The sequence below is a fragment of the Syngnathus floridae genome, chromosome 5 (genome assembly GCF_059516105.1).
Source record: "Syngnathus floridae isolate MCC-2025c chromosome 5, RoL_Sflo_1.0, whole genome shotgun sequence".
Classification (NCBI taxonomy): domain Eukaryota; kingdom Metazoa; phylum Chordata; class Actinopteri; order Syngnathiformes; family Syngnathidae; genus Syngnathus; species Syngnathus floridae.
The window spans coordinates 6,124,541-6,136,953 of record NC_142417.1 but is presented as its reverse complement, the minus strand read 5'-3'; the positions used below and the strand labels follow the sequence as shown (position 1 = coordinate 6,136,953).

Here is a 12,413-nt window from a genome sequence, read left to right as displayed (position 1 = left end):
AGCCGGCGTTTGTTTTCCCATAGTTGACAGATTACATTAATTTGACTCGAATCGTTTTAACGGCTCCAATCGTATTTAATCACTTCCACTCGCGAAATAGTTCATTTTGTGTGTCACAGGAATGTACGAGCAGGGGAAGAAAAACAAACTAACGGTGAGCGCGGCGGTGAAGGGAAACAAAGCCGGTGATTTAGGTAGAAAGAAAAATCGACTTTTAAAAAAAAAAAAAATGAGGAAAGGGGGTGATGGTAGATTCTGAGTTTTTCTTTTTTTTTTTTTTTCTACCGCCTGTGACCACGCAGACTTCATCACGTCTCCCCCGAGTTGGCAGCTACACCTGGATAATTATTCATGCCATTCATAAAAACAGCCAAACCTGCAAAATCCAGCTGCTCTGAGGCCAGCCTGGTGTCCCCACCCATGAATATACGCAGGCTGGCGCTCAAATTAATGCACGCATTGATTTTTATGAATATTCCGAGTTCGGCGCGTGGACCCACGCTCAAGTGCACAAACACAATGAAGATTCTCAGAACACAATCGCGCATTATGAACTCACGCTGCTCCAATGAATCAACCCTTCTGCCAAAAATAATTTCATCTCCAATCAGTAAATTAACAACCAATACTCCTATGTCTTAAAGGCATGATTTTAATTTAAATTTAGATTGAAAAGAACAGGGGGGGGAACTTATTATGCTGAGTACAATGTGCGCCAAAGCACTATTAAATCTGCTAAATTGGATATAAATTATGGACAATTTCTCCGTTGTTTCCGGCCCAAAAACATGCAATCGATTCACACGCAGAGACGGATGAGAAAACGTCTCATACATGAGACAACGGGTGTAGCGGCACATGTTTTTTTGAAATGAGTATAATTTAATGTGGCCCGCGTGACAGGAGGGGGTGCGCCTCCTGGCTCGGCTTCAATTAGAGGCTCTCTCAGGCAGGAAGAATGAGAGTCTGAGGTCAAACGCAACGCGCCGTTTGAAATTAAAGAAAAATAACACGCTTTTAAAAATACACCCTCTCTTGGCTACAAGCGTGGGGAGTTCAATATTAGAGGCGGGTGATTTGACACTTTATTGCATTAAACGGTGTTATAGGGCCAAGTAGTCCACGCTCACTTACAACTCTTGCGTTATTACAGCATTTATTTACACAACCTCAAGCGTCAAGCCTTGCTGAGCAGGAAGCTAGGGGACCTCATGCGGAGGATGTGATGTCATAACCGCAAGGCTACATGAGCGAGCGTTGCTTTTGGAACCATTAGTTTGGTTAATTCAAATTGTGATTTAATGGGGGTGTTTGAGACTGTTCCTTGATAAAAAGATTTTTTTTTTGGGTATATGTTTACATGACCACAGTGGTTTGGAAGCTTTAAATCGTAAATCCTTTGGGTATTGGGGCTTATATTATAGTGTAGCAAAAAGTGTACATCCATTTGATACTTAGTATTCTAAATATGGCCACAAAGGATTCTATTCAAGAGTTTGCTGGTAAAACAAGCGCTTGTTGTATTTGCAGTGTTCACCAACATGATGCCTGTGAATACGTCAAGATGGAGCTTATCAAAATAACTCCTGAAAAGTAAACACCATTTTGTTGCAGTATAGAAAACCTTAGAATAACTAAGAATGTGACACTCTTGGCAAAAAAAAAAAATTAAGACGTGCGAGTTAAAGATGGGTATAAAAAAATGACAATAAAAATGTTATCTTCGGAATTAGCAATTGAGGAAAAAAGACGTCATGGAAGAGACGCTTTTGCTCAAAACTTTGTGCACAGCAAATGCCAGACTTAAGTTTCCGACAGTCAGTAACATCCAAAGTTCTGAAGAGGAAGTCAAAGTCACAACAAGCGCGATTGTTTTGTTGTAGCGGCGGCGGCCCGGCCGCCATTTCGCATTCCGCTCAGACGCCTTCATGTGTTGCAGACGGTGTCAGGCAGGACGCGACGGAGGCCAAAGAGGTGAGATGAGTGTAGCCGTGTCACTACGTGGCTACAAGTGGGCACTCATGCATACACACTTTTGTTTTCTTCTTAACCATGTCCTGCAGAGTTCCGTGAGACAAGATTAAATCACTCTTGCCCACGTGATAAATCATTATTGCATATTGATCAGAATTGCATCACCTGAATGAGTCATAGTTGGAGTATTTGTGAATTGAGCAACTGAGCAATTCTAAAAACCTAAATCTTCAGTTGACTGTCAAAAGTGCTGTAAATATAAGTGGATTTCCAACAAACTCCAATCCAATGTTCAGCATTGTGATGTTAATATGAAGAGAGTGAGAGACAGAAATGCATGAACTGGAAAAGTCATATTTGTATTATATGTTTAATATCAAGCAATAAATTCTATTGTCTGGTTCGGGATGGATGGATGTGTGTACGTGTGTCATACACCCATCTACAGTACTGTCTATCACTTATTTCCTCCGCCACAGTCCTTTTTTCTCCCTTTCAGCCACTAATCCCACATGTGCAAGTGTTGATAACAAACTCAGTCGTGAGGAAAGGCTCGAGGAGGAGATAGCGAGCACTGTTTCGTGCGGGGCTCGGCGTACACTTGTATGTGCGCTCACAAACGCGCAGACAACAAAGAGCGCTGGTTGGCAGCCAGACAGTACAGTGGCACCAGCTTGGCCAGTAACCAGACAAGAAGCAACACACCCGCCCAACCCCACTGGAGGTCAACAACCCCTTCATTGCATCACCCCTCCGTCTGTGGATTAAAACGTCTGACAGCTAAATGAATTATTCTTCAATTACTCTCACAACACACACACACACACATAAAAAAACATCATCCTCAGGCTCTTCTTTACTCATTATATATATAAATCCCCCAATCTCCTTCTTACAGGAGCAGAGAAAATTATTATTTCCATTTTCAGCGCCTCCCTCCCTTTCCCCCCGCCAACCTCTATAACCTTTCTTGCTCCAAAAGCCCCTCTTAGTCCTCAAATTGCCCCCCTCACTCCAGTCAGTTATCCCCAATTCCACCTCTGGGACAAGTATGCAATCGCTCAGACACACACACACACACACACACACACACACACACACACACACACACACACACTTTATTTCATATAGCAATAGGTACAGACTTGTATTTAGTTCATTCGCTTGTTTCCAGGCGGGGTTATCGGTGTAACACAGGTCACTGCGGTAATGTATTTCCAGTGCACCAATAGGGAGGGGGACGGGAGATAAGGTGTCGACAGACTATGGCAAAGCCAGACATCACTCTTCCATTGTAGGAGGGCAACTGAAGGCGAGGCACATGTCACAGTGAAAGACCTCCAAAGCAATTACAACGAGACTTGTGGAAAATAAAAAAGTTTGGAAGTCAAACAACTTGGGAGTTCAAATTTTAAGGAACAAAATTTCACCGTGACCCGAATAGGATGAGGAGTAGAAAATGGATGGATAGATAGTCGAGTAAGTAAAGTACAAGAAATGGAAGACATCTGGGTTAGAGTGTGTCAACGTGGCTTGGCATGCGTTGATTTGCCTCAATCCCTCGCTTCCCCCATGTGGTTTGTGTTTTCTTTGGCTTTTCTTTGTTTATCCCCATTCAAAAGGGAATCTGGGATGATAAGCCAAAAAAGAAAAAAAAAATGGTAATGACAACGATAGAACTAAAAAAAGAAACCGCAAAAAAAAGGTTCACTCTACTTTTGTGTTTACGTTAAGGTGCTTACTCAAGGAGAGCGTCTGGTATAATAACCGAGCCGAACATATCATGCGAGTTGGAAAAATGACTCGATGCGGGGGGGTCCTGATGGCAGAAGCTTCAAGACAACAACAACAGTTATGATGACATTGACGCCAAATAGACACCCGGAGAAATCTCTCGTTCCAAGTGCGGATGAATGAGAGAGTTGCATCATTCAATATAACGGCGGCATACAAAAAGACTCAAAAGAGATCCTGAACAATTGGGAGCATCCACAGATCCTCTGGAATCTGTGTCCCTTCCATTTCTAACACTACCACAGAATTTCAAAAATTGCTGTGTCGACATTCCACGTCAATGGTATTCATACAAAAGCGGGAAAAGTTCTGCAGAGGGGACAACTGTACAGAAGAAGCCCAAAAGAGTATTTAACAGTTTTATGATGGTGGACATTTGACCCCCCTTGGGCCGGATTACATCTACTTCAATTATTACTTATGGAGAAAATAAATTCAATATATTGATATTACCATTGCACCGCCACCACAAAGAATAAAACCTATAATTATGGTTCTGAAATTAAATAGCCTCCCCGTCCCACAGCAGACTTTTATACGCTCGAAAAGCACATCGAAAGCTGGAGGTATTGTGGTCCGGTTGTTTCACATTTAGAGAATATTTATCAAAGGTCCCAACTTTCTGTGGCGCGGAACAACAAAACCACCGAGGCAGCACGGCTGAATGGAGCTACAAGGCCCCAAATTAAGACCAGAAAAATCCCAGTTGTGCACATCAGAGAGACGACACAAAGCTATCGCAGCCTCAAAATATATGTCATTTCATCTCTGACACATTCTTCAACAGCCTCGTCATTTGTTATGTCCCAGGGCGGCTCTCATTCGCCCAGACATTAAGACTTTTTCACAGGAGGGGGGGGGGTGAGACAAGTATGAGTCCCACATTGTCTTGGGGCAATGATAGGTTGATGTATGAGGAGGCTGAGGGGAAGTCATCTCAGAGCGACGGGAGGAACGCTCGCCGCCACCAAGAGCGGGCGGCTCTCAACATCAACTCTCCAATCGAGTCGACCTTGGACTTAATCACTGGCAGAAGAAAAGAGCCGCGCTTGACAGGAAGATGGAGAGACACTGAGGGACTGTTTGTGAGCGGAACAAACACAGCACATATGCAAGAGGGAGGCAATGTCTTAAGACTGATTGATGGAAAAGCTCACAAACGAAAAGACGGTTAACGGAAACAAGGTGATTTCAACACTTTTCAATCAGGAGAATGCAAGTTAGAAGAGGCGTGCTAGTTTAAGCGGGCCACACGCATAACAGGGTCTAATTTGAGGTTTTTGGAGTTTGAGTTCAGCCAATCCACAGACAATCAAAGCCAAATACAAAATTTGTTGTGTTCAGAAGTACTTTCACGGTAATGTATCATGTCTTTTCTACAGACAACTTTGTTTGGGACTTTGAAAAAGTGTCACGATTTTAAAATCGTGTAGAAGAATCATCGAACAAGCAACCAAAAAATTCCTCGGTAGCTTTCACTATTTTACAGTACATGCTCAAAATAGCATCTAGCTTTTGATAAGTACATGTTTATAATTGTCAAAGGCACCGCTTCAGCATCTACATATTGCTGTAATAATCTTCAAATAACAAAATGGCAACTTAAGTGAAATGGTGTAAAACTTCTCCCAAACTGGAGAGCTCAATTGTTTTTCTTGTTGAAACCAACTAGACAATTGCTTAGCAAGCAGAGCCGTGCTACAGATATCGAGTTTTGCCGTACGTCGCAGGGGAGCCGCACAGCCCGCGTGGAATTAAGCACGGCCGAACCATTAAAGGATCATAAATGCCGAGTCTTTATAGTTACTCGGCACACCATCGGCATTAGCGCCGTGGGAGGCCCGTTGCGAGAATCAGATTGCGTGATTAGGAGAATACCGTTTCCAATTGATTTCCTCGTCCCCTCATTTGTGTGAAGTCGGTTAAAAAAAAAAGAATATCAATCTGAAATGAGGGTGCCATAAATGAGAACTTCATAAAATATAATGGATTTTGTCCAGTTCTCTTTTGCGCTAACAGGGTGGCGAGCAAGGGGAATGGGTAGCTTATCAAAGAGACAGCATGCAATTGAGGAGGCAAATAAGAGGGAGGGAAGGTAATAATTGAGCAAGGGGGGAGGGGGAGGGCAGCCTTGCGCTCGCATGCATAGTCTACGGAGTCATCAGGAAATGCAACGATTCCTTATGCGGGAATACGATTTTCAATCGGCAATGGGAGGGGGCAAGTGGGAATAAATGAGGCGGAATCACCTGCTAAGGAGAAGATTACCGAGAGTCAGTAAAAAGAGGAAACAAGCAGTATGGGAAGCCTTGAAACACAATAAATAGCAGTGGACAGAACAAAAATAAGACTTGAGCCCCGAGAGGAGCTTCGATGTGATTCATGGCAACGACAACAGATTCTCTAGGTGCGTTGTTTCCAAATCCTTAGGTTCGTTCGAGTGCAAGCTTTCCAGCAGGAATTGGTGCAGAGTTGTAATCCATGCTGTCTTAGCTTTGGCTGAACAAGTCTGACATTGTTCCTTTACAGTTGGCAAGACAATTTGGAGGCATTTACTCCACTGGCATTTGCATCGCTGCCGTGTCTTTTCGCCTTTGAATCTTTACAATGATATTGGCAATTTCCAGGTCTTCCGAGATCTTGCCGTGGTCTTCCAGGATTTCAGTCCTTTGCATGTTTGTGGTCAACTTATAAATGTAGCAAGGAGACTCTGTGGCTGTTAATATTTTTCAGATCGTTTCTTCTGACGGCGGTGTGTGAATTCAGCCCCCACTTGAATATTTGGATAAAAATCCATCGCGTGATCTAATAATGCGGTCATCACATCTCAAAAGTTGAGAGTATAATTGAAATAAACAATCGATAACCAATCAGCAACTAACTTTGAAAAGAAAATCTAGAAATCAAGATTATGCACAGCTAAAACTCTCCACGGGTTAACATGGTAATAAATAATAATGAAGTAAGCCAGACCGTGCATGTTCGCCTTCACCTCGCTGTATGCCAACGCTGTTATGATTGGCTGGCTTCATTACGGTCTGTCTACAACACCATGGCCAAGGTCACCAGAGGCCACTGAGATGATAGGGAGGCCAAAACTATAAGTGCAAATTAATCTGCTGTTTAATCTAATAATGTAGGGCGGTATCGGCTGTCTCAGTCCTATTAACACAACAGTAATTGCATTTGAGAGGGAACGGCCGCCCAAGCCCCACGTGGGTGCGTTCACGCTCGTGCGTGAGCCCGAGTTCATCAGAAATAAATCGAATTGTATTACAAGGGCACATATGTGGATGTACAATACACAACGGTCCCTAAGAGCGACTGTGCATTCTAGATGGATTGTTATGACAAAAGTGCTGAATGCCATCTGAGGATTCGCCTTTGTGTGTCCATGTTTATATGGCGCCGAGCTTCTTTAACCACGGGGCCCCGACTCATTAGGATGCTAATATAGAAACAGCGGGGTGCACTTAGACAAGTGGCATATTATTGGGATTCATCTCATTAGGCTTTCATGAGATTTAAAAGGGAACACATAACTTCAAAATGAAGTCGGAGATAGAAGACACAGTCGGGTTCTGGGATTCTTTTTAAAAAGTACAATTTACCACTTGGAGACGCTGCACGGCCTGCAGGCGCTAGGATTAGACCCGAATCGAACATCCACGCACAAAGAAAATGGAGTCACATTTGTAAGCTACAGCTCTTACAGGATTAATTTACTGTTTTGACAAATTTAAGAAAAATTATTAAAATTAAAATAATTCAAATTAAAAAAGCTAAAAATCAATTTTGTCAATCTGTGCTAAATTACTATTATATTTTTTTTATCTATAAAGCACTTTACCATTTCACCTCTTTAAACGAAGAACCTGAATGATTTTGGGGTAGTTAAGGTTGCAATGTTCGTCTTGAAATAATTCGAGCTGTGTCATCTTAGTTCTGTTCACTTTAGATTTTCACACATCTAATTATAGGAATGAAATTCAGCTAATCTTTGAATATTGATCTTTGTAAAATGCCATTCACCATCATGGTCCAGGTATGACCAAAGCTGTATGAGACTTACAGCGGTGAGATGGATGACTCCTTGAGATGTCACGGGGCATCCCATGAAGCCGACAAACTGCAGCTCTGGGCAATGCTCGGCAACCGCTCGCATGGACTGGTCAGTGACCTGCAGAAGACAAGAGGAGATGAAATTTAGTTGACTCAAGTTACAATTTGTTTTGCTACGGCGGTGAAACACAAATGAGCATTACAGCGGGGAGGGTATAATCATCTTGTAAACAAGTATTCTACAAGCAAGTGGGTGCAGACAGCTGTTGTCAAAATCATGACTAAATGTCAGCTCCATCTGTGCTGCATTCTGGATTGTTTTATGCTTGATGAGCAGCTGAAGTGAGGAGGAGGAGGAGGAAAGAGGCTAATAGGCAAAACGGGACTTGTCTGCCAAGCGGCATCGACTTATGATGGATGGACCACTCCCCTTCATTCACCCGGCCGTCCACGAGCAGCCTCAGAATGGATCGGCTGGAATCAATGGGGAAGCGAAACATTTCCACTACCTTATATTGTGCTCATCAATACAGGTATTGATACTGTAGCAACATTCACTCTCAGAAACACCCGAGAAAGATGTGGGAGATTGTCCTCTCCGTGCTTCCCAAAGTCTTCTCATCAATCACCACAAGCAAATAAGGTGAGAAGAAATGAGAGCGGATCGACTTTTTAGGCTGATTAATTGACGACGGAACACTGAAGGACTTTAGATGGCAAAAAAAAAACTTTTTAATCACGTCTAGGTAAATTATTTTTTGGAGGTCCCCAAGAAACTCTAGAACAGCTTAGTGCACTCAAATACGAATCCTAAACGCCGCTTATGTTGTTTACATGATGAGATAAATATACTTTTCATTCGAAACAACAAAACTATTAAATAAATAGTTATAATAAAACTAAATATAAAATATATATATATAATATATAAATATATATGTATATATAAATATATATATAATATAATATATATATATGAAATAAAACATTTCCATTTAGACAAACTGAAATAAATACTTCAATAAAACAAAACATGATCCCTTGTCATGAATCTAAAATAAGACAAAATAAACCACACAATTAAATCTTGCCAATTTCAAATGACAAACACTTTGGCTCCGGGACTCACAACAACAACGACAGAGTCCATTTCTTTTTTGCCACATGCCGCACGGCTTATGTGGGTGAAAACACTTCCTGGAGCACCACTCAAGCTTTACGGAGAATTTCTCAAGCTTAACGGTAAGGAGCCAACTTGCTTGAAAAGGTTTGAAATGGCTCATAATAGAATGTGACCACAAGGTCTTGCAGACTAGATGTAGCACCGCACCACCAATTACATTATGTCCAAAAGAATTTAGTTCTTATTTGCTACTCCACAAAATAAACCTGCTCCTCATACTCGACTATTTTTTTTCTATAAATTGGAGAGATGTTGAAATATGCTTTGAGTTTGTGTTTTACGCCAGAGGTATTTTGCTTTTTTAGTACAGTGGAACCTCTTGAGTATAGTCAATAGTGCTGGCCATCTTTCAGGTTGCAACTTGAAATAATCTGATCCAAGGTCGACCTTGAGTGTTGTCAGCCTTCATAAGAGCTTTAGAAGCAGGACAGGCGACATGTGGCGTCTTAATTAACAGAGCCATTGGAAGAAAAATCAAATAAATGTAATACTTTGATGGAATCTAGATTTGGCAACATGCCCTAAGGCCTTGTGTGAGTGAGATGTTTTGTGACTCATGCACCGAAATTTGTTTAAATTCAGAAGTGCATTGTTTTCCAAATTTGATTTATAAGACTTCAATGGTGTTCAATTTCCACTATAGAAATGTGTAAATCAGCTCAATTCTTACTTTTTTTATCTTTTTTAAATAGACTTTTTGTGGTAATGAACACAAATTGTCTTGCAGATTAACTACCAATTATAATTTCAATTATAAAAAAGACTTTCTCTGGGTGTGTGCAAAACATTTAAAAAATTAACAGCCCTTGATCATTTCAACTAAGAAAAAACAGTTGAGTGAACTCCACAGATTCATAAAGTGGCAGCAAAGTTGTGAGGATGGACTACGACATTTCTTTCAGTGCTTACATCACGTGGCTAAATAAATCAACCCCCTAGAGGAGAACGCTTCATCCCGGACGGCGGTGTTCGTAACAGTTGACTGTACTTGACAACCTTGTACTGATGAAATCGATAAGCGGGAGCCACTTAAAAATTCTCCACCTCAGATTTGGACCCGCCGATCTGGCTCTCGCTCCAGTCAGAAGTGATTATCTGAAGGGGAGTCGGTGCTCCCAACTGGAAAACCTGATGCATACGGAACATGATCTTGCAGGGCCAGGTAGAGACAAGTGTGTGGATGCAACTCAAAAAGAGAAAAAAAAAAAGCTGAGCTCCACAAGCATGAACAAAAAAAAAAACTAGCAGCAATGAAAAAGTCAAGCGCTTCAATAAAAAAATGCAGACTCTCAACTCCAAGGCTGTATCTGTGTAGCGAGTCTCATTTGACCAAAGAAAGAATATTACACCGCTACAATTATTTTCAGCAAGCGAGAAAGAACGGGGAAAAAAAATAAAGAGCAGCGCACAACAGGCCAGGTGGGCATGTACTGTATCAAATTAAGACTTGTACCCGGGTGGATCCATCAATGTGGATTCCTCAGTAAAATTCAGAATCTAAAAAAAAAAAAAACATGCTCCTCTTCAGCCATGAAAGGACTTTGATTTAAAAACATAAATATAGCGATGGCAACCATTTGTTTAGAAGCCTTGTGGCCCGCCAAGAGAGGCCTTCAAACCTTTCAGCCTTCCACTATCTGATTTAATACTCTCCTAGTGAAGCAAGAAAAGCAGACTGCAATTGCACAACGCTGCAATCATAAAGATGGCTTTTGTGTGGGTCTTGTTGCAAGGTAATTGTTGAGAGTGCTGTGGTTGCCCAAAAAAAAAAAAAAAAAACAGGTAATGTTGCGTGTGAGAGTGTGTTTCATCTTACAGCATGTTCTTGCCTACGCTAATGCTGGGGAAGCACCCAGGGGCCACATCTACTCCAATATGGACATCGATATGGTCCATCATACGACTCATTTGACTCCATCAGACCAGAGTGGTGTTTGTCGTTTTTTTTTTTTGTCCAATGCGCCGTTATTTCCTGCCTGATGCACCTCTCATTTAGAATTGAGCTGTTCTGGACCAATAAAAACAAAGCATCAGTGATTAAGAACACGAACATGTAGAGTAGAGCCTTAAAACGATGTCAAATACGAATTGAAAAGTCATATTTTCCATTTATCAAGCTCGTCTACATTGCCAAAAAAAACTCACGGTCAGTGTTGCGCTATTAAGTGTTTCCTGCATGTGTTTGACAATGAATGCTTTCGACTTCCCAAATTACCATTCAAAGAGATTTTGGGACAAAAGAAAACATCATTAGAAAGACATATTTTTGGCATGTCATGTGACTTACATAAAATGCTTTAATGAATAAAATTGCCATCTGGTATGACTCCATTTTAGGACTGACAAAAGTTAAGCATTTATAAATGCTTGAAAGTCAGTTTGATTCGGGAGACTGTTGGACTTTGAAAGTTTCCTTTTATCGTAATAAAAAGAAAATGGCCAGTACGTGTTTTAAATAACATATAACTGACACTGGGCCGAAAATCCCAATGCCATAATTTGGCAAATCACATTATTTTCCAAAAAATCAGTACTATTGGTCATCCCGCACAATATTATTTTTACAGTTTTTTGGCCATTCAAAAGTGTTGAAAACGGCTTTAAAAATGTATTATGAATAATGTTTTGATTTTATTTTAGTTCTTCTATCAGCAAAGTCTTGAGATTCCAGGGGTCCACTGCATCGTTAATATTCCTTGGCATGTATTTACCCAAGATTTAAAGATTAAAATTGGAAAAAAATCATGTCTAGACTTACAAAACAATCAGTAATGCAAGCTAGCATTCCAAAAACGATTAATTAAGAGTAAACGATATCTTAATCTTTAAGTGACATGACTGAGGTTAGATAAATAAAAGCTTCCAAACACTGGGGGAAAAAAAACATTAGTACTATCTGTACTTCAACGGCGATGTGCCTTTCGAACAACTTTAGATGTGTGTGGTTCTATTGTTGCTCCCTGAAGTACAATTCCACACAAAATAAAAGCATCAGAGCAGTCTCAATCCCAAAACCCCTCGAGATGAAAATTCTGCAACTCAATCAGAGGCCGCTGAATATAACGACGTCTTGATGAAAGCACTTTGTTACGAAAGCGCTCTTGTACAATTTTACACATTTCCAATATGATGCGAAAACATGGACACCGCATGCATGCCCGCGAGGTGCAAATTGGAGTGGGGTGATTTTCATCAAAGTTGGGTTCTTTTCCAAGGTAATCATTTCCCTCACAAATACTCTCTTGGGGGTGATCCTGCAGTGGTCTCATCACGGCCTTGGAGAGGGAACACACACTTAAAGACCCATGCTTGATCTCTCTCACACTCACTCACACACAAACACACACATGCATAGACAAAACATTGTCTACTTTTAAAGGCCTGTGTTGGGCTGTATAGA

The 12,413-nt window shown here is 41.1% G+C and overlaps 1 protein-coding gene across 3 annotated transcripts in view; it reads right to left on the bottom strand.

Annotated features, from left to right (window-relative positions):
* Window positions 1–12,413, bottom strand: part of fbxl17 (F-box and leucine-rich repeat protein 17) — a 178,010-nt gene that overhangs the window by 122,248 nt on the left and 43,349 nt on the right. For all 3 annotated transcript variants that reach the window (XR_015858440.1, XM_088374927.1, XM_088374928.1), the window contains exon 7: window positions 7,841–7,948. Coding sequence is in view for 2 of the 3 variants with exons in the window: in XM_088374927.1 (XP_088231053.1) it covers window positions 7,841–7,948 (108 nt within the window). In the remaining variant the exon portion in view is untranslated. The remainder of the gene's footprint in view (window positions 1–7,840; window positions 7,949–12,413) is intronic.